Here is a 27,535-nt window from a genome sequence, read left to right on the forward strand (position 1 = left end):
GTAAATGTGGGAGGTGTACCATGTGTCAAATCATGATGGAAACTCAGATGTTTATACACCATAAAACCATGTGTTCCTATGTTTTGAAGAGCAATACTACCTGCTTATCGGTTGGTGTTATATATATCATTCAGGCCCCCCAATTGTGGAATTCCTTGCCAATCTACTTAAGGGAGGAAAGAAACTTTGGTAGATTTAAGAGTCAGTTAAAATGTTTTATTTTTAAAGATGCATTTGACTGCTAGACATCGTAAAAACACCAAAACTAAAGCAAAATCCATCCTTTTTATTAAAACCAAAACAAAACAAAAAAACAAAACAATCACTCCTTTTGTAATTTTCCTTGATTGTCTCATCTGCCTCCAATTATTGTATTTCTCTACTAGTTACCCAACTAGTCCCGTCTGTCTTGAAAGTCATCTATTTGTTATATGAACTTTTTGTTCCCCTGTCTACTGTTATAAAATATTTTTAGAATTGTACATCGCCCTGAATATATGATAGGGTGATTAAACAAATTTTAAATAAACTTGAAACTTGTGGCCTTCTGTATGCTGGACAAACTTCACAGGCTTAGAATACCCAGCTATTAGAGCATCGTTCATGCCTCACTACCAAGCGGATGGATGAATCTCTGGTTTCCCATTGTATCCAGCTGAAGCATGATTTCTGGTCTCTCAGATGTTGTGTGCTAGAACACTGCCCCAAATCTATCAGGAGGAACGATTGGCGAAGTCTCCTACGTCAGAAGGAACAGCGTTGGATTTTTCATATGCAATCAGTGGAGCCTTCTGGCTTCAATGTACGAGTGGAGTGGTCTGCTTTCTTTTGATTGGCTTATAGGAGTGGCAGTGGATTGGCTGTTTGAGATTATGGGCAGAGTCCTCTACAGTTCTTCTTGCTGACGATCGCTGGTGTCTGGAATCCCCGGTCTTTTCAGTTTCTGCCTTTGAATGGTAATACCAGCTATCTATTGCTGAGACAAGATCCCTGATGCAGCTCTGGCGAAACACGAAAGTTAGCTGTCGGGTCTTGTGCTAATGGCATTTGTTTAGCACAAAGTTGAGCCTTTGATTGTTCCAGGCTTTTGGGGATACTGGAAGCAAAACCAGCGTTCTACAACAGCTAAGTGTTTGTGTTTTTTGTGGCAATTTTTTGCTTTTGACTACACACTGCTGATTATTAACTGTGCCCTTGTGGTATATTGAATCCTTCCGTGCAAATTTTGAAATGACTCTTTGCACTACCTGATTGGAAGAAGAAATAGTTCATTGTTTGTATATGATTTAAGAAAGTGGAGTTTAATTGAACCCATGAAGCTCATCTGAGGTTTTTTTTCTCCACTTTTTTTATTTCAATGTGTTGCTTTTCTGTTTTCTGAATGATTGTGTGTGTGATTGGCCTCTCTTTTTGTTCTTCCTCTTTATGCACTTAGATTGTGGTTGTGTGAATGTAGGTGGATTTTTGTGATTAAACGTACTCTTTCCTGTGAATTTTGTACTATGACATGACACCTAGTTGGAGCCCAGCCTGAGCATAACAAAAGGAGATACAAGAGGCCAACCATGAGGAAATTGTTCTCTTGCATACTGGACATCCCAACTTGCTAGGATCAAAGGAGATTGAGTTTTCTGTAAATAGTAGGCCAACATTCTTTTGCAGCCTAGAGTGTGAAGAGCTTTTTCCCTAAGATGAGAATGAGGCTTGGGAAAAAATACTGGAAGTACAATAGATTGATTAAGGTGGAATTCAGTGACAACCTTAGGAAGAAACTTTGGATGAGTGCGAAGCACCACTTTGTCATGTTGGAACACTGTGAAAGGAGGATTCACCACCAGTGCTTGAAGTTCACTGGCACATCGAGCTGAAGTAAGAGAGATGAGAAGGACTACTTTCCAAGTAAGGTATTTGAGATGAGCCGCAGAAATTGGTTCAAAAAACCACACTTACTCACCATAACAGATATTTATCCAGGAACAGCAGGCAGATATTCTCACATTTGGGTGATGTAATCAACCGAGCCCCGGTACAGACACTTTAAATGTGCATTGCCACTTTTAAGACATTTAGAAAGTTTGTGATAGCCTGAACCGCGCATGAGCGACTGCATTCCCACCTGATGTTGGTGCGCGGCTCCACAGTTCAATAAACCAACTAAGAAGCCAATCAGGGGAGGTGGAGGGGGGATGTGAGAATATCTGCTTGCTGTATCTGGATAAAGCACAGTTACTTACCGTAACAAGTGTTATCCAGGGACAGCAGGCAGCTATTCTCACATATCGGTGACGTCATCGACGGAGCCCGGAAGCGGATGCCTCACAAGCAAACTTGCTTGAAGAAACTTGAAGTTTCGAGTCGCCCGCACCGCGCATGCGCAAATGCCTTCTCGCCCAGCACAGGGCGCTTCTCCTCAGTTCAGATAGCTAGCAGAGAAGCCAACCAGGGGAGGTGGATGGGTTGTGAGAATAGCTGCCTGCTGTCCCTGGATAACACCTGTTACGGTAAGTAACTGCTTTATCCCAGGACAAACAGGCAGGTATTCTCACATATGGGTGATCTCCAAGCTAACCAGAATGGGATGGTGGGAGTGTTGGCAATTTAGGACAGCGTTTTTCAACCGCTGTTCCGCGGCACACTAGTGTGCCGCGAGATGTTGCCTGGTGTGCCGTACGGTCAGGGCCGCCATCAGGGCAGTACCACCAGTCTAGGGAGAGGGGCGGTCCGCCCCACGTGGACAGGAGAGCTGGACGGGGGACCCGCGGAGTTCAATACATCTCGAGCCGCGAGGCTCGTCTTCTGTTCCTGCCTGCCCTGCAGCTAACATATAGCCGATCGCAAGCGTTCCCCGATGTCAGCGCTGACGTCGGAGGGAGGGCTTAAGCAAAGCCTGCCCTCCGACGTCAGCGCTGACGTCGGAGAATACTTCCGTTCGGCTATTTGTGCGCGGCAGGGCAGGCAGGAAGCAGAAGACAAGCCTCGCGGCTTGAGCTTCGTTTTGCTGAGAAAGTTGCAAAGATGGGCTGGGAGGCAAACACGGAACACAAAAGGGGGGAGGGAGTGCGTTTTGGACACAAGGCATGAACTTGGGAGAGAGGAAGAGAGGGAAAGAGATGCTGAGGTGGGGGAGGGAATGGGTTTTTGGACACAGAAGGCATGGACTTGGGAGAGAGGAAGGGAGGGAAAGAGATGCTGAGGTGGGGGAGGGAATGCGTTTTTGGACACAGAAGAAATGGACTTGGGAGAGAGGAAGGGAGGGAAAGAGATGCTGAGGTGGGGGAGGGAATGCGTTTTTGGACACAGAAGAAATGGACTTGGGAGAGAGGGAGGGAATGAGTGTTTGGACACAGAAGGCATGGACTTGGGAGAGAGGAAGGGAGGGAAAGAGATGCTGAGGTGGGGAGGGAATGCGTTTTTGGACACAGAAGAAATGGACTTGGGAGAGAGGAAGGGAGGGAATGAGTGTTTGGACACAGAAGGCATGGACTTTGGAGAGAGGAAGGGAGGGAAAGAGATGGTTGTGTACACGGGGAATAGAAGAAAGGAGAATTTTTGGTCATAGGGAGGGAGTGAGGTACAGATAGTGGCATACCAGGGTGGGGGGGGGGGTCTGCCCCACCCCGGGTTTACGTCCCAAGGGGGTGCACAGCTGGCCACCCTCCAGTGTTGTCCCTAGGCCGGCAAACTGCGGCTCTTTAGCCACTTGAGTGCCACCGCCACCAACGGTGTTGTTGGCGGTGGCAGCATTATAAAATACTTTCTTTGTGTTTATTTGATTCCTATTCAAGAGAATTACTTTATATATAGTCAATATAGGCACAGAGTTAAATTTTTTAACATTTTCTAATGGTGGTGTGCCTCGTGATTTTTTTCATGAAACAAGTGTGCCTTTGCCCAAAAAAGGTTGAAAAACACTGATTTAGGAGAATAAATTTTGTAATATTGTTTGGCCAAACTGTCCATCCCGTCTAGAGAAAGTATCCAGACAATAGTGAGAAGTGAAGGTATGAACCGAGGACCAAGTAGCAGCCTTACAAATTTCCTCAATAGGTGTAGATCTAAGGAAAGCTACTGAAGCTGCCATTGCTCTGACTTTATGGGCTGTGACTTCACTGTGAAGGGGTAATCCAGCCTGGGCATAGCAGAATGAGATACAAGCCGCCATCCAATTTGGGATGGTACGCTTAGAAATAGGATGTCCCAATTTGTTTGGATTGAAGGAAACAAAAAGTTGAGGAGCAGTTCTGTGTGGTTTGGTGCATTCCAAGTAGAAGGCCAAAGCACGTTTACAGTCCAGAGTATGAAGAGCTGATTCTCCAGGATGAGAATGAGGCTTTGGAAAAAATACTGGAAGGACGATGGATTGGTTGAGATGAAATTCTGAGACCACTTTAGGTAGGAATTTCGGATGAGTACGAAGAACCACTTTGTCATGATGGAACACCGTGAATGGTGGGTCAGTAATTAAAGCTTGCAGCTCACTGACTCATTGAGCAGAAGTGAGGGCAATGAGAAACACCACTTTCCAAGTGAGATACTTCAGATGAGCCTTAGCAGTTGGTTCAAATGGAGGCTTGATGAGTTGAGTAAGGACAACATTCAGGTCCCAAACCACAGGAGGCGGTTTGAGAGGAGGTTTGACATTGAAAAGTCCTTTCATGAATCTGGAAACCACTGGATGAGCAGAGAGGGGTTTCCCTTCAATAGGCTGATGGAAAGCCGCAATTGCACTGAGATGGACTCGTATAGATGTAGACTTGAGACCAGAATTGGTAAGTGCAAAAGATAGTCCTAAACAAAAGATAAGGAGGAATGCTGAGGCTCCTTATCATGAGAAAAACACCATGTAGAAAATCTAGTCCGCTTTTGATGGACTAGTGGTAGGCTTCCTAGAAGCTTCTAAAACATCTCTTACAGATTGAGAAAACTGAAGAGGAGTTATGTTGAGAGGTACCAAGCTGTCAGGTGTAAAGACTGCAGGTTGGGATGAAGCAGAGATCCTTGACTGTGTAAGCAGAGAAGGAAAAATTGGTAGAAGGTATTGCTCCCTGCTGCTGAGTTGAAGTAGAAGAGAGTACCAAGGCTGTCTCGGCCACTGAGGAGCAATCAGAATCATGGTGGCATGATCGTTCTTCAACTTGACCAGAGTCTTGAGAATGAGAGGGAATGGAGGAATGCATAGAGGAAGAGATTCGTCCATTCCATAAGAAAAGCATCTGCCTCGAGGCGGTGAGGAGAGTATATCCTGGAGCAGAACTGAGGCAGTTTGTAGTTGTGGGGAACCGCAAAGAGGTCTATCTGAGGCGTTCCCCACTGTGAAAAAATGTGATGAAGAGGCGAAGAATGGAGTGTCCATTCGTGAGGTTGCAGTAGACGACTCAAGTTGTCCGCCAAGCAATTCTTTGCCCCTTGAAAGTAGACAGCTTTGAGGAAGGTGTTGTGGCAGATTGCCCAGTCCCAAAGCTCTAGAGCTTCTTGACAAAAGGAAGACACACCCTGTTTGTTGACATAATACATGGCGACTTGGTTGTCCGTCCGAATGAGGACTACTGTGTCGTGAAGCAGATGTTGAAAAGCTTGGAGAGCTTTGAGGATCGCTATGAGTTCCAACTGATTGATATGACACTGACGATCCATACTGGTCCAGAGGCCTTGAGTACGGAGACCATCGAGATGAGTACCCTAAGCGTAGATCGAAGAGTCTGTCATGAGGACCTTCTGATGAGGGGACGTTTGAAAAAGAAAACCTCTGGAAAGATTGGAAGAGAGCATCCACCAACGGAGAGACTGCTTCATAGGAGTGACTGTGATGTGTCGAGAAAGAGGATCGCAAACCTGCGTCCATTGGGAAGCCAGGGTCCACTGAGGAATTCTGAGGTGAAGTCTGACAAAAGGAGTCATGTGTACTGTGGAGGCCATGTGACTTAGGAGTACCATCATGTGTCTCGTTGAGATGGAAGATCGGGAAGACACTGTATGACAGAGTTGAAGTAGAGCTTTCAGACGTTGCTGTGGAAGGAATGTTCTGAGTTGGACAGAGTCCAGAACAGCTCCAATGAATTGTAGAGTCTGAGAGGGTTGAAGCTGAGATTTTAGAAAATTGATCTCGAATCCCAAACTTTGTAGGAACCAGGTAGTCTGTTAGGTCACTACAATAACCCCTTGAGACGTGGAATCCTTGATGAGCCAGTCGTCGAGGTAGGGAAATACCTAAAGACCATGATTCCTTAGAGCTGCTGCTACCACTACCAGGCACTTGGTGAATACCTGGGAGATGAGGCCAGGCCGAATGGTAGTACTCTGTATTGATAATGCAGATTCCCCACCCGAAATCTGAGGTACTGATGGGAGGCCAGAAGAATGGGGATATGAGTGTAGGCCTCCTTGAGATCCAGAGAGCATAACCAGTCATTCTGCTCAAGAAGGGGATAAAGGGATGCCAGGGACAACATTCGAAACTTTTCTTTGACTAGAAATTTGTTGAGAGCCCTGAGATCCAAAATGGGTCGCAGATCGCCTGTCTTCTTCAGAAAAAGGAAGTAACGGGAGTAAAAACCCCTGTTTTGCTGCTCCAAAGAAACTGGCTTGATGGCATGGAGACAAAGCAGAGCTTGAGCTTCCTGAAGAAGAAGGGCGGTCTGGGATGGATTGGAAGGATACTTGGAGGAAGGTCTGGTGGAATCTAAGTGAAATGAAGAGTATCCTTCTCTGAGGATGGTAAGCACTCAGAGGTCGGAGGTGATTGACATCCATCGGTCGTAAAAATGATGGAGACGACCTCCTATAGGGAGAAAATGAGACAGAGTCAGAACGGTGAAGGTTATGCTCTGTTTTAAACAGTCAAAAAGGCTGAGAAGCCTTAGGTGCAGCAGAAGGTTGGGGTTTTTGCTGCTTCTGAGGTTGCTGTTTCTTAAGAGGAGGGCGAGTGTAAGGAGCCGGCTTTGGAGCATAACGCCGTTGATAAATAAGAGTAGGGCGTGCAGGCTTGGCAGGAGCTGGCTTTGGCTTAGGTCTGACAATTGAAGCAAAAGATTTTTCATGGTCAGACAATTTCTTGGTGGCAGCCTCGACAGATTTATCAAAGAGGTCATTGCCCTCACAAGGAATGTTAGCTAAGCGGTCTTGAAGATTAGGGTCCATGTCAATGGTACGAAGTCAAGCAAGACGACACATAGCCACAGAGCAAGCAGCTGCTCGGGCAGACAACTCGAATGCATCGTAAGATGACTGGAGGAGATGCAACCGGAGTTGAGACAAAGAAGCAATAACCTCTTGAAATTCAAAGTGCATTTGAGTATCCAGATAATGCAAGAACTTCGGCAATGAAGAAATAAATTCAAAATAAGTGATGAATTGAAAATTATAATTGAGAACTTTAGAAGATATCATAGCATTTTGATAGATGCGACGTCTGAATTTGTCCATAGTTTTCCCTTCCCTTCCAGGAGGAACGGTGGCATAAACCTTGGAAGGATGGGACCTCTTTAAGGAGGACTCGACAAGGAGGGATTGATGAGATAACTGAGTATTGTCAAATCCTTTGCGATGCACAGTTTTATACCTAGAGTCCAATTTTCCTGGAACAGCTGGTATGGAAAAAGTTGTTTCCATGCATTGACCAAAAATCTAATTCAAAAGCTTATGAAGTGGAAGCTTAAGAGACTCTGCCGGAGTTTGAGGAAGATGCATGACTTCTAGATACTCCTTAAAGTATTTTGAACCAGTATCCAATAGAAGATTCAAGTCCACAGCCATCAGACGAAGGAAAGACGAGAAAGATAGCTGATCTGCAAGTTTCAAGTTTATTAAGTATTTGATTAATTGCTTACTCAAATATCTAAGCGATGAACAAATCATTCAATTTACAGATAATACAGGGGTGATAAAAGACCAGATGGACACTAAACAAAACATATTAAATTAACGACTAACAGAATAAACAAAAAAGGAAAACAAAGGGAAAGGCAGGGTAATGAAATTCAATAATAATGATAGAAAGAAGGACGATTATGGTAAAAAACAATAGGAGGGAAATAAAAGAAGTAGCCTTATTAAAATAAGCAAAAATAGGCTGGGACTCCTAAATATCATAAGCGTCTTTGAAAAGAAAGCTCTTAAGTTTACTTTTAAATTTATCTAAGTTCTTTTCTTCTCTGAGATAAATAGGGAGGGAGTTCCAAGTTTGAGGAGCTGTAACAGAGAAGATAAAGTGCCGCCGTGTATTAATAACTTTAAGTGAGGGTATAACTAATAGATGTTGGTCAATAGATCTCAGTGATCTGATTGGGGTATAAGGGATCAGTAACTTGTAGATGAAAGATGGGGTTTTATATAACAGGGATTTGAAAGTAAATAGATTTAGTTTATACTGAATTCGATGCGCTACTGGAAGGACTCGAGGACGTCGAGGCAGCCTGAGTCGAAGATGAAGCTTCGGGATCAAAGGAACCAGGTGATTTGGATGAGGTAATCGAAACCGGAATATCCTCGAGGCCCGGTATCGGAGACCTCGAACGAGGCGTCGGTGGTCTGGTCAAGGTTGGAGTAGATCGAGGCTTAGACGAAGATTGTCTGTCTTGAGAAGACGAACTATGCCTGGAATGATGCCTCGAGGAAGGCCTCGAACGTCGATGAGAACTGTGTCTGGAACCAGATCTCGAAGATCAAGGAGACTTCGCCTCGGAGACGAGAGCAGTCGATGCCATCGGATGAATAGGACTAGAGGCTGTAGATCGAAACTCCAGAGGCTTGGTGGAGGAACCTCAATGCACTTCCAAAGATTCTGCTCCTTGTATAGAGTGTGAGGATTCCTGTCGAGGCACTCGCAAAGAATCTACTCCTAGATTTATGTGCTTGGATGCCAGACCAGACACTCGCAGAGACTCTGCTCCCTGCAAAGAGTGTGTAAGTTCAGACTGGGGCAAAGGAAGTGGCTCAACCTCGCGGGAGTCTGCTGAATGCCCAGGCTGGATAAGAGGAAGCAGTTTGGGTCCCATGTTAGTACTGAATAAACTGCTTTTCTAACATGATCTGGAAAGAAGCCAAGGATGGATCTGCGTCTGAAACTGGACCATCTGCTTTGGCTGGAGGTTCCTTCGAGGTAGTGTGAGTGTACTTCGACCTGGGAGTCTTAGACACTTTAATCACCACTGGCGGAAACGACTGCTGAGCTATCTGACCTGAGGAAACAGGGGAAAATACAGCAGATGACGTCGAAGTAAGAGCCGCTGCAAACGATGAAGGTCTGATGAGGCTCGAGGTGGAAGCAGTAGGCGCAGAAGGAGCCTCGGTGGGAGTCAAGGCCGAAGACGGTTTCGAAGTCGAGGGATCAGTAGAAGACTCCATCTCGAAGAGCTTGTCCACCAAAATACAACGACGCTTGAAAGCACGAGGCTGAAATGTTTGTCAAGGCAGGCACGACCTAGGATGATGTTTCGGCCCAAGGCACTTGAGGCAACGTCCATGAGGGTATGTAAGAGAGATCGCGCGCTGACACTTGCTACACCTCTTGAAGCCCGTGGCAGGCCGGGACATAGAAGGAAAAATAGCTGCTGCAAAATCGAAGCCCTCGGGCTGCGGCCGAGCGGTCTGTCCCGGAAAACGAACGGAAGAAGAAAATTTTTATTTTTATTACTAAAAATAAAAGAAATAAACTAAAAACAGCGATTCGTGAGGAAAAAACACAAACCGCGGTTGAGAGAAGGCACAAAGGAACGAAGTTAAAATGCAGAGAGTCAAAGACGGACTTCTCGGCTCCGCGGAAAACTGAGAACTGAGGAGACGCGCCCTGTGCTGGGCGGGAAGGCACTCGCGCAAGTGCGGTGCGGGCAACACGAAACTTCAAGTTTCTTCAAGCAAGTCTGCTTGTGAGGCATCCGCATCCGGGCTCCGTCGATGACATCACCCATATGTGAGAATACCTGCCTGCTTGTGCTGGGATAATAGGATGGTGGGAGTGTTGGCCTTTAGGAAAATAAATTCTGTAATATGGGAGTGTTGGCCTTTAGGAAAATAAATTCTGTATTACTGACTGGCCAAAGTACCCATCCTGTTTGGAAAAAGTTTCCAGACAGTAATGTGAGGTGAATGTATGAACCGAGGACCAAGTAGCAGCTTTGCATATTTCGTCAATAGGAGTCGATTGAAGAAAAACTACCGAAGCTGCAAAAGCGCGAACCTTATAGGCTGTGACACGACTCTCCAGGTGCAGCCCAGCCTGAGCATAACAGAATGATATACAGGAAGCCAAACAGTTGGAAATCGCTCTCTTCGAAACAGGATGCCCCAACTTGTTAGGATCAAGAGACAAAAAGTTGAGAAGTTCTATGAGCCTTTGTCCTGCTGAGTTAATAAGCCAAAGCTTGCTTGCAATCCAGAGTATGAAGTACCATTTCTCCTGAATGAGAATGAGGCTTAGGAAAAAAATACCAGAAGCACAATGTACTGATTGAGATGAAATTCGGTGACGATTTTTGGCAAAAACTTGGGATATGTGCAAAGCACCACTTTGTCATGATGGAACACTGTGAATGGTGGATCTGCCACTAATGCTTGAAGTTCACGCACTCTTGTGGCAGAAGTAAGTGAAATGAGAAAAATAACTTTCCAGGTAAGGTACTTGAGATGAGCCGTAGACATTGGTTAAAATGGAGGCTTCATCAATTTAACAAGAACCACATTGAGGTCCCAGACTACTGGAGATGGTTTAACATTGAAAAGGCCTTTCATGAATCTACAGACCAGAGGATGAGCAGTTAGAGGTATACCCTCAACTGGTTGATGAAAAGCTGTGATAGGGACTCTAAAAGATGTAGACTTGAGTCCCCAGTCAGACAAATGGAGAAGGTAATCCAAGACTAGTGAAACTGAGATGGATGTTGAATCATAGTGATGAAGACGACACCAGGCAGAAAAACAAGTCCACTTCTGTTGATAGCATTGCTGAGTGGCAGGTTTCCTGGAGGCTTCTAAAATAAGCCTTAAAGGGGAGCTGATACTTACAACGGATCAACTAGAGATGACTTCTTTGCTGCCCTGTGCCTCTCGCAGCAGCCGCAGCTGTTTCTTCGGCAGCCCATCGGGCAGGCACAGGAAGAGACGGACCCCTGACGTCATTGGGTCCGTCTCCACCAACATCCTTAAATTGAAGCCGTTGCCGCAGTTGCAGCCGCAGGGCGTGGCCAAAGGGGCACGCTTTGCCCCTTGGGAGCCCCTTGGAGCCACGGAACTAGAATGTAAGGTTGTATTATTTCCTCTATATTTTTTAATAGCTTGAATATGGGGAAAAGGAAAATTAAACCTAAAAGTTAACACCAGCTGTATCTGGTCCTACGGACAGGCATTTGACATTAATAACTGATAATCCATCAACGGTACCACTCAGTATGAATTCTTCCATTTCGGGAGCTTCAATGAGTCCCCTCGAAAGGACTCCTCCCCTTCATCCAATATCAAGTGATAATGGGAATATAAATCCTACTATTTCCACTGAATATGTGGTAACCTCCACTCAGATGAATAAACTAGTTTTTACTGAAATACCTAAATCACTTGAATATTCAGGTATAATGGAGGATCAACAACTAACAGTGGAAAACCAAGATATTACCCTTAAAGATTTGTGGCTAGGTATTTCTAGAGTAGAAGGGTTTCTCAGGTTAACTGTGAAACAAACGGTAGATTTTTTACATTCTATGTGTCATAAGTTTGAAAAAGTTGATTCCAATTTAGGTTGTTTGGATAAATGATTAAATGTGGTGGAAACTCAAAGTAATATACTTCAAGCTGTCTCAGTATCTGCTGTTAAGAATTCTACAGTGATACATTCTAAAATGGAATTAAAGGAAAATATGTATAGAGCGAGAAATCTTCGCTTGGTCAACTTCCCAGTAACTCATTTATTATCCTCTGAAATCTTATTAAGGAAATATTTTAAAGAAATACTGGGGTTGCCCAATGCAGAAAATGTTCCAATAAATAATTATTATTATGTTCCTCAAAAGAAAATAGAACCCGCCCAGGAGGTAGACTATTTGGTTACAACTGAAATTAATTTGACAGAATTTCTGGAAGATAGTCAAGATGTGATAAGTTTAAGTTTAAGTTTATTAGGATTTTATATACCGCCTATCAAGGTTATCTAAGCGGTTTACAATCAGGTACTCAAGCATTTTCCCTATCTGTCCCGGTGGGCTCACAATCTATCTAACGTACCTGGGGCTATGGAGGATTAAGTGACTTGCCTAGGGTCACAAGGAGCAGCGCGGGATTTGAACCCACAACCCCAGGGTGCTGAGGCTGTAGCTTCAACCACTGCGCCACACACTCCTCGGTCTACTCTGGTGATAACATGCATGAGTGAGATAGATAAAATGTTAATAATGAAATTTTATTTTAAAAATAGGTTAACAAAATTTTGTGGGGATTTGGTTAGAATTTTTCCAGATGTCTCTAGAGCAACACAATTAAGAAGGAAAGAATTTCTGAAATTAAAAGTAGAGGCCTCTTTCTACCTAAAATTTCCATGTAAATGTCTTGTTAAGTTACAAGACATTGAATATGTTTTTTGGGATCCTATTCAATTGCAACAATTTTTAATTGCTCAAAAACAGAAATGAATTATATTTAAGAGGTTTAAGTTTCACTACTGAGGAATAAGAGGATTAAATCAAGAATCCCTATTAGAGTAAGGAATGATTTAGGATTCGTGTGGACGAATCGTGAATTATTTCCTTTTTTTCTATCCTTATAATTTCTTTATGTGGAATTGTGTCATGTCTTCCCATTATTGTGGGCTTAGAAAGGAATTTTGTATGAATGATTAATAATATTGTTAATATCTAAGAAAGATCCTTTTTTTCTTTGTATCATCTGATATTGTAATTATTAAATTTATAAATATTAAAAAAATAAATAAACAAATAAAATAAGTCTTACAGGCTGAGAAAGACGAAGTTCAGTTACATTCAGCCTGAGAGACACTAAGCTGTCAGGTGTAGAGACTGAAGGCTGGGATGTAGAAGTGAACCTTGACTCTGCGTAAGAAGAGATAGAAATATTGGCAGCGGTATTGGCTCCATGACACCGAGTTGAAAAGAAGGGAAAACCAAGGCTGTCTGGGCTACCGAGGACCTATGAGAATCATGGTGGCTGATTCCTGCTTGGCTTTGACAAGAGTCTTTAGAATGAGAGGAGTGGATGGAAACACATAGAGAAACTTCCATGTCCAATCCAGTAGAAATGAATCCGCTTCCAGACAGTAAGGCAATTAAAGTCTGGAACAGAACTGGGGCAACTTATTGTTGTGGAGAGATGCAAACAAATCCACTTGAGGAGGGTCCCATTGAAAAAAGATGGAAGAGTTGAGCTTCCATTCGTGAGGTTGAAGAATTCTGCTGAGCTTGTCTGTTAAGTAATTCTGTTCCCCCTGAATGTAAACTGCTTTGAGATAGATGTTTCGAGTAGTCGCCCAAAAGAAGTTGAGATCCTGTGCCTCCTTGCTTATTTATATAGTATATGGCTACTTGATTGTCAGTGCAAAGCAAGAGGACTTGGTTGGATATGAGATGTTGAAAAGCTTTAAGGGCATAATAAATTGCTCTGAGTTTCAGAAGATTGATATGGAACTTCTGCTCTCTGGTAGACCAATGATCTTGAGTCTGAAGACCATCCAGAGGTGCCCCCCATGCATAAGTTGACGTATCCATAGTCAAAACTCATTGATGAGGAGGCATGTGAAACAGAAGACCTCTGGAGAGATTGGAAGATGTTATCCACCACTGAAGCAACCGACGAAGAGACGAAGTTACAGAAATGTGATGCAAGAGAGGATCGGTTGCCTGAGACCACTGTGAGGCCAGAGACCATTGAGGTGTCACTTAAGAGGAGTCACATGGACTGTAGAGGGCATGTGGCCCAGAAGAATCAGAGATTGACTGGAGCCGGCATACTTGATGAAAAAGTTGAAGTCAAGTGTCCCGACAATCCTGCAGAAGGAACGCCCTCATTTGTGTGGTATCGAGAAGAGCCCCAATGAACTGAAGCCTTTGAGACAAAGTTGTTACTGGGAAAGTTGATCTTGAAACCCAAGTTCTGGAAAAATAATATGGTGCGATTCGTCACTAGAATGACTTCATGACATGAAGGGTCTTTGATGAGCCAGTCGTCCAAATAGGGAAAAACCTGAAGACACACTGGGTGGAAGGCTTCATCGTATTGTCAACAATGACACCCAGATCCTTTTCTTGGACGCTAACCCCCAAGGTGGACCCTAGCATCCAGTAACTGATTTGGGTTATTCTTCCCAATGTGCATCACTTTGTATTTGTCCACATTAAATTTCATCTGCCACTTGGACACCTAGTCTTCCAATTTCCTAAGGTCTGTCTGCAATTTTTCACAATCTTTATGCGTTTTAACAACTTTGAACAGTTTCGTGTTATCTGCAAATTTAATCCCCTCACTTGTCATTCCAATTTCCAGATCATTTATAAATAAATTAAACAGTACCAGTCCCAGTAAAGACCCCTGCGGCACTCCACTGCTTACTCTCCTCCATTGAGAAAAATGGCCATTTAACCTTGCTATAAATGGAACCTAGTGATTGATTGACAACTGAGCCGGATGGCGAATATAAAGTACAGGCTGTTTATAGAATCTGGCCCTATGCAATTAATTGTACAAGTAAAAATTTTAATTGCAATTAACCATGCAATTAAAATTTTTAATTTATTGCAGCCCTAGTATTTAACCATTTAATACTTTACACCACTAATCAGAATACAGCATTTAAACTGGTATTTCGATAATGACCTCCTCTATTTACCAACGGATATCGCCTTGTTGACAAACATATTTCAATAGTCAATTAATACTGTTGGTGCAAGGCAACAATAATTTAAATCAATATTTTGCCTGGTACCTTAATATGAAGTACTATAGTAGAAACATTGAACCAAATGTTTGTCTCAGCGCTGTCCAATAATATGCATGACAAATTAATTTCCTGACCACAAATAAAGTAAAATGAAAAGCTATGAATGCGATTCCTCTTCTCTGATACAGGGTTTGCTATGGATCAGACCTGAAATGCACTCACTGACAATGTAAGGGTTTTTTCTAATACCAAGGCGCTTCATCTTTGGCTCTTAATCATAATGAAAAAAGAGTAAAAGGTTAAAAAGTCCAGCAACAGAAAACACTACCTTTATTTGGGGTTTCTTTACTCCTTGTCCCCAATTTGAGTTGTGGGAGGAACTACTTCCCTGAGAGCCTGCACTATTCCAGACTCCTCCCTCTTCTTCTTCTTCCCAGTTGGTATGCCGTGCTCCCGTTACTGGTCCTTCATTCTCTACCCAGCCATCTTGCATAGATTTTGTACCTAAAAAGAAGTCACATGAAATAAAGCAATGGAAGGTTTCACAAACAGCTTCATATGTTGCAATTTGTTTGTTTTGAAATCTCCAGCTACAAGAGAATGAGACATTACAGTGGATTTATCATGGTAAGCTACAGTAAATCCATAGTTAACTGTTAACATTGAAATCAGAATTACTGCAGAATCAGAAATAAAACTTTTTACCACTCGCAGAAAAAAAAAACAGCCTTGCTCCTGTGTTCCAGCCAGTATCTCTTTCCCTTCCTATATCCTCCTCATCATGGGTTTGTCATCTCTGTCTACCTGCTGCTTGTAACTTACATGTTCCTGTAGCATGGCAGATTTTCACACAGGCCAGCTCTGTAGTCTTTTGCTGCGTCCTACCCTTTCTACTGTATCATCCTGTTTTGACTGCTAAATAGAAGTTGCAGTAGAGAGGGCAGGATGTGGCAGAAGAAAAGCCACACAGGTAACCAATGCAATACCATAAACATTTGAAACTATACCTGTTCACTAGATACTTGGGTAACTACTTCACTTAATTGTAACTACTTTTCTTTTGTAAACCAAATAGAACTTAACCATATTGTGGTATAGAAGTACATTTTTATGTTATGTTAAAAATACGAGCAACAAAATCATGCTTAAGAAAAACACAATAATGCAAGCAAAATCACATTACTGTATATTGGGCAATACAATAATCCAGAATGCTGATCAGTAAAATTAAGATGGCATCAATGCAAAGAAGGGGCTGATGGTTCTAGTGTTTCTCATAACCAATGAACATGACTTTACTCCTGAGAAAATCTGCATCTCAAAATAAAGTTGAGAATCAAAGGTAAAGCCAAGAATCATTAGAGAGGTAGCTAATGGTAGTACATGTTTAAGAAGTACAGATGAAAGATTTTGAGCAGCTGTGTGATCTCTGTCTACAGAATTTTTGATTTTCATAAACTAAGTTTTTGAGGTTTTCATTTAGCCAAAAGGCTACTTACTACCAACAAAACAGGTTGTGGAGAATTCTGAATCTACCACGTTGAATTTGACTCAAACCAAGAAGCAACAGCATCAATAACCATACAGCCACAAAGAAAAAGCAGCAGCTTTAGTATCTGACCACATAAATCATAAAATAAAGGCAGATGTGTTGAAGAGAAGAGGAACTTTGTACCCAACTAGAGGTCATTGTGAGGGAAGAGGAGTGGACTCTCCAAGAGTCACCAGCTGCACTAGATTCTGCAGTGATGTCATCAGAGAGGTGCCAGCAGATAAATGGAGTGCTGCATGGCTTCGGAGCCCCTTCAGACCAATTGCTCCAGAACCAGAACACTCATGTGAGGTGCCAGGAAAAGGTAGCTGACTGCGAGCGCAAACCACAAAGCAAAGAAGACGAGATGGACGGAGCCGGCTGAGGAACTAAGTTCAACTCTTGCAATGACTCAGAAATGAGATCTGACAGTGCCGCAAACTTAATAAGTGCAATACAGTAGAATCCACAGATCCAGTACAGAACCCTTGGTCTCCCACTCCAGGAAGCGCTGTACCTGCAAACAATGTATCAGTAAGGGAAACATCAGCATCCAGGTCTCCCACATCAATATCAGACAGAAACAAAAGCAGCATCAGGCAGAAGTGAGGATGCACCCAAAGGCTCCACATCACTAAGAGATGCCACAGAGAAGGATTGAGACTATTCAAAGGGCGAACACTTGGCCTGAAACTTAAGACCACAAAAATTTCATGAACTTTGAGAAAGTGTCTGGCTCCTGGGGCATAAATTCACCCTTAGATACTTGCACTTGTGTTTCTTGGGCTGTGGAGGATCCGCAACCTGCCAGATAGAAGTATCAACCGTGCTAAGCCACGAAAACAGCAACAGCTGCCCCGCTGGGCTGGCTAACCATTTGAGCACTTGATGCAGCGGGGGAAATATTAATTTGGGCACCACAGCACCCCCTACCCCCACCCCACCAAGCAGCACAAGGATGCTCCCCTGTCCCTTCTTTCCTCTAGGTTATAAATATTCAGTGCTTCCAGTCTCTCCTCATACATCTTCTGGCACAAATCTCCTACCATTTTCGTTGCCTTCCTCTGGACTGCTTCAAGTCTTTTTATGTCTTTCGCCAGATACGGTCTCCAAAATTGAACACAATACTCCAAGTGGGGTCTCACCATCGACCTGTACAGGGGCATCAACACCTTCTTTCTTCTACTGGTTATGCCTCTTTCTATACAGCCTAGCATCCTTCTGGCAACAGCCACTGCCTTGTCACACTGTTTCTTCACCTTTAGATCTTCAAACACTATCACCCCAAGGTCCCTCTCCCCATTCGTGCATATCAGCCTCTCACCTCCCAGCACATACGGCTCCTTCTGATTTCTAATCCCCAAATTTATTACTCTGCACTTCTGTGCATTGAATTTTAGTTGCCAGATATTAGACCATTCTTCTAACTTTTGCAGATCTTTTTTCATGTTTTCCACTCCCTCCTCGGTTTCTACTCTGTTACAAACCTTGGTATCATCTGCAAAAAGGCAAACTTTTCTTTCTAACCCTTCAACAATGTCACTCACAAACAAATTGAACAAGATCGGCCCCCAACACCAATCCCTGAGGGACTCTGCTACTCACCTTTCCCTCCTCCGAGCGAATTCTATTAACCACCACCCTCTGGCGTCTGTTGCCTACAATCGCCAAATTCCATATTTATACTGCCTTATGGCACAGGGGCAAAGAGCCAGTATCTCCTTGTTTGCTCACGTAAAGCAAGGCAGCTTGATTGTTGGTATGAATGAGGATTACCTGCTTGGTTAAGTGATCCTGAAAAGTTCATAGAGCAATGCAAATTGCCCAAAGCTTCAGGTGATTGATATAAAGTGTCTTCTCTTGATTATTCCAGACTCCCTGAGTGTGGAGGCCATCAAGATGAGCTCCCCAGATTAGCATGGAAATGTCTGTTGTAAGGAGCTTCTGGTGAGGAAGAGGCTGAAAGAGAAGGCCTCTGGAGTGGACGGATAGAAGCACCCACTATTGGAGGGAACGATAAAGAGGTGAAGTCACTCAAAGTTCTGCAGATAAGGATCAAGTGGTTCTGTGGAACTCTGAGGTATAGAAATGAAAATGGAGTGACGTGCACTAAAAAGGCCATCTAATCTAGAAGATTAACATATAGCGTGCAGAGATGCGTGACAGGGACAAGACTTTCTAACATAGGTGAATTAGATTGTCAACTCCCTGTTGTGGTAGAAAAGCTCAGCTCTGATTAGTGTACAGAAAAGCAACGATGAACTTTTAAGATTTGTGTAGGTTGAAGGTATGACTTCTGGTAGCTTATTGCAAAATCCCAGTAGCTCTAGTAGATGAGCTGTGGAGTTGATGGCATACTAAACTGCTGCAATAATGAAGCCTTTTTTAAAAATAGATTTTATTAATATCCTCTATAATAAAACCCTTACCCGCGCATGCACAGTTGACACGGCGTGCGTGCGATTTCAGCGGCGGTGGCGGTTTGACTCCTGCGCTGCCGGGACGCCTCTTCTTAACCCCGGACCAGCAAACACAGCAGCCACAGGGCATTTGCTAGGCCGGCCCATTTTGATAATGGGAGGTGGGCCGGCCTAGCAAAAGGCCCGAGGCTGCACGGGCTACCGGTTGCTGGACAGGAGGAGCATGCAAAGGAGGTGCACTATTGCACAGTGGGATCAGGTAAGGGGTGCTGCTGGACAGGGGAAGCAGTGAAGGGGTGCTGCTGGACAGGGGAGAGGTAAAAGGAAGGGAGAAGGGCTACTGCTGGACAGGGGGAGAAGGTAAGGAGTGGTGGTGGACAGCCGAAAAAAGAGAGACAGAAAGAAAGACAGACAGCGGCCAAGGAGAGAGAAAGAAAGAAAGACAGTCACACACATCTATTCTAGCACCCGTTAATGTAACGGGCTTAAAGACTAGTTATGATATAAATTAACAAACTTACCATTTAACTGTACAAATCATGATAGTATATACATATGATTATATAATAACATACATGAAGTAATATATATTGGAGTCAGTACACACATAATCCGAAGGAGAAATATTGTGAATATGGAGGAGTACACTCAACGAGCATCATATTAACCCAACAAAAAGTAGTCATCATATCTATCCTCTATAATAAAACCCTGCCACCGTGCTGTGTGCCTCCGTGCCAAATTCGATTGGAGGCGCTTTGGGCGGTTTGCAGCACGTGCAGCAATTTTAGCAGCAGTGGCGGTTTGACTCCTGCACTGCCGGGACGCCTCTTCTCACCCCCGGACCAGCAAAGGCAGCAGCCGTGCGGCATTTGCTAGGCCAGCTCACTTCGATAATACGAGATGGGACGGCCTAGCAAAAGCCGCAAAGCTGCCTGGGCTAGAGGATGCTGGACAGGGGGAGCAGGGAAAGGAGAAGACCTACTGCTGGACAGGGATGAAGTAAAAGGAAGGGAGAAGGCCTGGATAACATGAAACTCGGAAACCACCTTTGTTATTATAGAAGGTACTGTACAGAGAACCACCCCCGCTTCCGTGAACTTTAGAAAGGGTTCACTGCACAAAAGAGTCTGAAGCTCCAAAACACACCGTGCCGAGATAATGGTGACCAGAAAGACAGACTAGATTGTCAGAACCACAAGCAAAGCATCCTTCAGTGGCTCAAATGGGGCTCCCGCAAGGCCCTGCAGAACAAGGATAAGATGCCACGTAGGGAAAGAAAGACATAAGGGAGGTCGCAAGCAAAGCGCCCCTCTCAGAAACCTGGTTACATCGAGAACAGCAATAAGCGAGCTGAAACCCCTATATGCTCAGAAGCACGAAAAGCCTGCTAATTTAACCTTAAAAGGAGGCCACAACTAAACCCATATCCAAGCCCACTGGAAGAAAAGACAGAACCACTGGAAAGGGAGTCTGCTCTACCGGGTCCTTGGCACACTACTGTTGGAAAGCCTCCGAGGCTGTAGCATAAGAAGCCGAAGTAGAGGTTTTCTTAAGACTCCAAAAAGGTTGAAACACCCACATCAGAATAACCACGTTCCATCAAGGATGAGCAATCAAGAGCAATGCCGAAAGACCAAAATATTGTGGAGTCTCCATGGGCACCGGACCCTGACAAAGAAGGTCACGAAGAAGAGGGAGCTTTCGCTTCTGGTCCTGCAGAAGACGTATGAAATCCACATATCATGGAAGACAAAACCAATCCAGAGCCATTAGGATCATTATGCCAGGATGTGATGCTATCCAACAGATGAATTGACCAATCAGAGGCCACACACAAAGGTTGTTAGCTGGCCAGGGCAAAACCAAGGTATCCAGATCTAAACTTCTGCGCTCTGTTCTTTGACTGAAGAAGTGCCTGAGCTATGACATCCTGGCTGAAGCCATCAAGTTCAATTGTGGCAGGCCGCAGCACTACATGATAATATGGAATGCTTTTTGCAAGAGAAATCATTCTCCCAGATCCAGGACTTGTCGACTGTGGGAGTCTGGCTGTACAGTTTTGACTATGGCCACATGAGCTGCAGAGATAGACAGAAGATGTAACACCGCCCAGCAAACAGTATGCGAGCTTCCTGGTTCAAGGGAGCGTCTCTAGTGCCCCATTGACAATTCACATATGCCATGGCATTGTCAGAGAACACTTGCACCTCTTTCCCTGCCAGAGTGGGCAGTAATGCTGCCTAATTCAGAGAAAAGTATTTCAATTTCATTCGGCCTATTGAATTGATTTTTCGATTCACTTTTCCAGCCCACTAGGGAGTTGTTGTTTTTTCAAACATCCTGGTAGCCTCTTCAGCCCCCCCAGCCCCCTTTGCCCTCTCTAGCCCCCATGCTGGAGTTGTAAGGTAAATAAAATAAACAAACAAAAAAGTTTTTCCTCACTGTCTTAATACCAGCTCTGGAAGGATACACATTTGAAATCTGACATATTGTAATCAACGGGTCCGTCAACGAAATCGCGCGCTGGCACTTGCTACACTTTTTAAAACTGGTAATTGGCCGGGACATAGGCCGAAAAAGCTCTGCCGCAAGATCGAAGGAGCGGGGCCTGAGCCACGCGGCCGACCCGGTCGAATCACCGGAAGAAATTTTTTTTTTTTTAAAAAAAAGAAACCAAATGAAGAAAACACACGATAAAGAGTAAAAGAACTCAAAACCGCGACAATAGAAGGCAAAAAAACGGGTTTTCAATTAGCACAGAATTGAAGTAGAACTTCTCAGCTCTGCGGAAAGAAAAGAACCGAGGAGACACGCCCGGACCATCGGGCGGGAAGGCACTGGCGCATGCGCGGTACGGGCATCTCGAAACTTCTGAGTTTCTGCAAGCAAGTATGCTTGTGAGACGTCCGTATCGGGGCTCTGTCGGATGACATCACCCACTAGTGAGAATACCTGCCTGCTTGTCCTGGGATAAACTTAAATTCCATCCTCTTCCTAAATAAATGCAAAAAGGGTAATCTGCAAGTAGTGAGTTAAAAACCTAACCACCTTTCTGAAAACAACAAAATATCTTGCTTGTGGCAGGTTTCTGGGTCTCACTATGTCTTATCAGTGAGACCCAAAAACCTGCTACAAGCTCAATGCCAGCTGCAGAAACTCTGAGAGAACGTATCTTATCTAAAAGAACACTCCATTCATCAAAAGGGTGCGTTTCCATTGCAGGTATGTCACTATGGGCTAGATTCACTTACTTGACTCTCTGTGCCCAATCTGTGAAGGCCCGACCAATTCCCAAAACAATAAAATTAAAATGAGGGCGATCGGAGGAACGCCCCCTCCGACTGCACGGGTCACTAGTGTGCAATCCTGACATATGCGCAGACCATCTGCTTTCCCTGTAGATGGTCTGCGCATGCGTTCAGTGTTCGTTTTTGCTGGGGGGGGGGTTGTTATTTTTTGGTGGGGGGCCCTGACTCTCCTGCTCTACATCGATCTTGATTTTTCTCCTTTTGAGATCAGGCTGGTTCCCTTTAGCCTGTGACAGACTGACATGCACACGTGTGCACCGGGCACATTTTGTAATACTGCAGTGGTCCATTACTTCTCTCGCCTATCAGTTCTTAAGACAAAATTTCCAATCTTATAGAACTCTCTCCCTACTGAGATTTGCTGTGAACTCTCTTATTCTAGATTCTGGGCACTTCTGAAATCCTATCTTTTTCATTCTGGAATTCCTAGTAGATACAAAATAAGAAGTCCATTAAAGGGTGATCCCTGACGTTTAAAAGCAGGCAATTTTTGACTCTCCTGCTCTCTGCTGCTCTTCCCCGCAGTGCAGCCCCACTTTAAAACCACGGGCTCATACTGCGGGCAAGGGCGGCAGAGAGCAGGAGAGTAGGGGCAGCAAGAGCAGAGCTCGGCTAAAGGGGCAGAGAGCAGAGATGGGCTGCAGGGCTGGGATTTCAGGCCCAAGGACAGTCAGAAATGACGTTTGCGACTGGTCCCCAGCAGTCACTTCCTGTGTTGATTGGCCAGCCCAGTCGGTTTCAAAAATGTCTTTAGTGAATTGCGTCCCTACCTACTTTGCATGCCGTTCCCCTCATTTGCATGCACAGATCGGAATCGGATCGGCACAGACGTAATTGAATCGGGCTGGAGTAAAATCGGGTCGCAAACCGATCGGTACAAGATTGGTTTGCTTTGTGAATTTAGCCCTATAAATAAGAAGTATGTTTAATGTGACCATTTATTTTTTTCATGAAAACGGGACCATCTATTAATATTCAGCCCCGCCCACAATCCCACCCTAGCCCCACCCCCAATCCCACCCTAACCCTGTCCGCAATCCTACATAGCCCCGCCCCCAATTTCATACATTCATTTTTCATGTACATACAATATCTTATTAATTCATAATGGTAAACATAAAATTTAAAATAAAACACAAAGCACACTGTACACAGAGAAAATGTTAATTATCATTTACGAGTTTCAGGTTTTTTTCAAAGATATCAAGGCAGATTACTTTAAAATATGCAATGTCACCTAAGTAACTAGAAAAATAGACAAATAATAGTGCAAAATATAGACAGCAGATATAAATTCTCAAAACGGACATAATTTGATCACTAAATTTAAAATAAAATCATTTTTCCTACCTTTGTTATCTGGTTATTTCATGAGTCTCTGGTTGCACTTCCTTCTGACTGTCCAGTCTTTCTTTTTCATCCAACATTTTTTTCACAATCCAGCCCCATCCCCTTTGGGTCCAGGTCTCTCTCTCTTTTCCCTCTGTTACCCTCCCCAGATCCAGTGTTGGTTCTCATTTATACTTTTGTTCCAGGTCTCCCTCTCTCTCCTTCCTCTGTTATGATTTTAAATCTCCCTGTTGTTCCCCAGAGTCTCTCCCCCTCTGTCTGAACCTCCCATAGTCCTGCATCTGCCTCCTGTCGTTCCTCTTTGGACCAGGCCTTTGTCTCTCTAGTCTTTCTAATCTGCTTACAAACCCCCCCCTCCTTTCTCTGCCTCTTTCTCACCTCCCTTCCTCCTTCCCTCCCAGCAGATTTTAGCATATCTCTCTCCTCCTTTTCTCCCCTCAGATCTGGTATCTGTCTCCTTCCTCTTTTCCTCCTCCCAGGTCTGGTATCTGTCTCCTCCCCTTCCCGCCCTGCTCAGGCATCTCTCTCTCCGCTCCCTTCCTTCTGTTCTTCCTTTTCAATTTATTTTCTGCCTGTGTCTACTATTCAGTCCTGTTTCCCTCTTTTCACTGTGTCTACTCACAGCTTGCCACCCCTTTCCTTCACCCTTCCACTATCTCACTGTCTTCTTCCCCCCCCCCCCATCCAGCATATGACCCCCATCCAGCATGTGGGAAAATAGCAGCAATGGTGAGGAGGTGAGGTTTCCTCACCTCCTGGCTGCTGCTGCTGCCCTCTCACATGTGCCTGACACTGATGGCACAAGTTCTCCCCAGTTCCATCATCTGCCCCCTTCAGTTCTCAACACTTCCATCATCTGCGCCTTTCTCTCTCTCCTTTAAGTTCCCCCCACTTCCATCTGCCCCCTTTTCCAGTCCCCACTTCCATCATCTGCCCCAAGAAGGAAAAGATTGAGGTCACTAAAGGAACATATCTTCCCCTGCCACAAGAACCAAGAGGGAAGGCAATGCCAAGATCAAACAAGATTACCCCCCCCATAATAATGCATGCTGCTGGCATTTATTTTGTTTTTGCATTGGCGGAAAGGATGTGACAGGCCCGACAAGACCACTGAGCTAGTGCAGAACTTCCCCCGACGCCAGACCAAACACTACCTTTTTCACGGCTGACCGCCCAGCCGAATGTGGAAAGTGGGGGGAAAAGCGGGAATCCGATCGCCTCCATTCCAATGCCCCGAATGGGGCACACACTGACTACAATGACGCTGCCTCCGGTACCGACACTGACATGGAGGGAAGGCAGGGCCAAACAGAGGCACTCCCCCTATGGACGGACTCAAAGCCTCCACTGACACAGCCAAAGGCCGGGACCTGAGGAAGTCCAGCAACAAGGAAGGTGCTCCGTAATGGGCTTCCTGCCAAAACTCGTACCACCTCCGACGTGCTGTGCAGCATAGCTCTCTCAACCAGACCGGGTAGACATGCCGTGAGAGGGGAAAGGGAGAGCAGGGAGTTCACAGAGTCTTCAGCGGGCCTTCCTGACAGATTCAGGCCCTAAGCACGTGCCTACTGGGCCTATGCACTGGCTTCCCTTCTCCTCTGAAACAGGAATGACGTAATTTCGTAATTTCCTGTTTCGGATGCGAAGGGAAGCCAGGGTGCGCAGTGTTAGAACCCCGCAGCCTGAGTTCAGTTTGCTTGCAGGCGAGAGGGTAGTAAGGGAGTAGAAGAGAGGTAAGCTGACCTCACCAAACATTCGGGGGGGCCCCCTGCTCTTTTTGCTCCCACCCTAATGCCAGTCCTGGGGCAGGGAGACAGCCCATTCTCCTGTGATGCCTTGTCCCGTTGTCCCCACACACAGCTTCAGGACGCCGTCTCTGAAAACGGGACATTTCAGCGTCCCGAAGCTGTGCATGGGGACAACGGGACAGGTGCTCTGAAAAGGGGACAGTCCCATTCAAAATGGGACGTATGGTCACCTTAAGTATGCTCTAACTCTTTAAGCATGTCATCTTACAGAGCTTAGTCCAAATCAATTCTGTTTCTTATTTAATACTCCTCTGAACCATTTCCAAATAACCAGCAACACTTATGCTTTCATTTCAAGGTTTAGAGCAAAGAACATGATGGTCAGCTCAATAAAGGAAAATATTCTGTCTGTTCCTTAACACAGCGAGCACAACAAAGAGTCTTAGAATTCTCATGTACCCTTCATTTGCAAACATTTAAAAGCTCTAAAGGTATTTTATTTTGACAACACTTACCAGGTTTCATGGAGTTTGGCGCATTAGAGGGTACATTCCCCCATCCTGCAGTTGAAGCTCCTGGATTATCTAATTCACTCCATCCTGATGGGGTTTCACTTGGCTCGCCCCAGGCAGATGTCCCATTATCTGGTGTTGGTGGTTTGCTTTTGCTCCAGACTGCTACCGGGGGGGGGGGGGGGAAGGGAACGACAATAATTCAACAGTTATCAACACAGATTTCTGTATACATATTTATATAAACATACAGAGGCCCACTTTTAAAGGCATCTAAAGGAAATAAAAAAGGCAAAATGGCTTATAGAACATCTTAACTGAAGACAACAGCTCATGAAATCACAGAGGCAGGTCATGTAACCATATCGATGATGACATAAATCTTACAAAACTTAATGTGAAAGTAAATCACTGAAAATCATAAGTGCCTCATGCACCGCAACAGCTTTATAGCTTCCCCAAACTTCCCAGTTCCCTTTATTTAGCTTGGCCCGAGGGGAAGAATAATGCTGAAGAGGAGAAGTGTCTGTGTAACTGATAAATTCATGTTTTAAAAGAAATCATAATTGCTGTTTAAAAAAAACACACACCGCATGTTTTAAAAAAGTAACAGATTTAAGTACATAAGTACTGCCATACTGGGTGAGAACTAGTGCTGCCCGATTTGGCAATTCAAATCAATTCACCGATTCACTTCGATTGAAATCGATTTATTTCCTCTAAAAATGGGACTCATTGATTTGGTGAACAGTCCCTCTGGTGAGGCCTGACATACATCTAGGGCCTCTGAAAGCAGCAGTGGCAGTGGACAGCTAGCAGACACAGGCTCTAAACAGACTTCTTTGTGGCCTACCCGTCGGGGCCTTCCCTCTGCTGCATAACTGATGACGTGGCAGAGAGAAGCCCTAGTGGGATAGGCTGTGAACAAGCCCATTCAGAGCTTTTGTTTGCTAGCTTTCCACCGCAGCTATCAGGGGACCCAACAGTATGTCAGATCTCGAGGAAGGGGGATGGGAGGGAGAGAAAGCTGGTGCACAGGGGGTCTAGGAGGAAAAATTGTTGGACATGGGGTGGAGGAGAGGAAGGGAGTGCAACATAGAGGTAGAAAGGGATGAGAGGGAGAAATTTTGCATATGGTGGAGGGGAGGGAGACATAAACAGAGAAGAGAGAGGGAGAAATGTTGGACGTAGGGTGGAGGGCAGGGAGATATAGTGCATGGGGAAAGAGAAAGAAATATTATACATGAAAATGGAGGGGAGGAAGGGACAGATGCTGCATGGAGGGGAATAGAGAAATTTGGCCCAGGGCACAAGGCAGTGAAAGAGAGATGGTAGACAGACAGAGAGAGATGGTAGACAGAGAGAGAGAGAGAGAGATGGTAGACAGAGAGAGAGAGAGAGATGGTAGACAGAGAGAGAGAGAGAGAAAGAGAGAGAAGGTAGACTGTGGAAGAAAATGTTAGATATGGCAGTGGAAGGTAGTGCTCCCCGATTCAGGAAAAAAAGTTTCGATTCGATTCAGCCAATTGAATCGATTTTTCAATTCAATTTTCCTGCCCAATTGAGTGTTTCTTTCAAACATCCTGGTGGGTTTATTTTATAGCCTCTACACCCCCTTTGCCCTCTCCTACCCACACTGGCGCTGTGGTGTAAACAAAATAGACAAACAAAAAAAGACTTTTTCTCTCTGTTAAATCCTAGCTCACATTTGTGGTATAACACCAGCTCTGGCAGGATACACATTTCAAATCTGACATATTGTAATCACAAAACAGAAAATAAAATTATTTT

At 44.5% G+C, this 27,535-nt stretch overlaps 1 protein-coding gene across 2 annotated transcripts in view; it reads right to left on the minus strand.

Moving 5' to 3' along the window:
• Positions 1-27,535, minus strand: part of TNRC6B (trinucleotide repeat containing adaptor 6B) — a 712,161-nt gene that overhangs the window by 358,220 nt on the left and 326,406 nt on the right. For both annotated transcript variants that reach the window (XM_033929420.1, XM_033929419.1), the window contains 2 exons: positions 25,748-25,909; positions 15,201-15,376 (listed from right to left, as the gene is read on the minus strand). In XM_033929420.1, coding sequence (XP_033785311.1) covers positions 15,201-15,376; positions 25,748-25,909 — 338 coding nt within the window. The remainder of the gene's footprint in view (positions 1-15,200; positions 15,377-25,747; positions 25,910-27,535) is intronic.

This window comes from Geotrypetes seraphini, chromosome 2 (genome assembly GCF_902459505.1).
Source record: "Geotrypetes seraphini chromosome 2, aGeoSer1.1, whole genome shotgun sequence".
Classification (NCBI taxonomy): domain Eukaryota; kingdom Metazoa; phylum Chordata; class Amphibia; order Gymnophiona; family Dermophiidae; genus Geotrypetes; species Geotrypetes seraphini.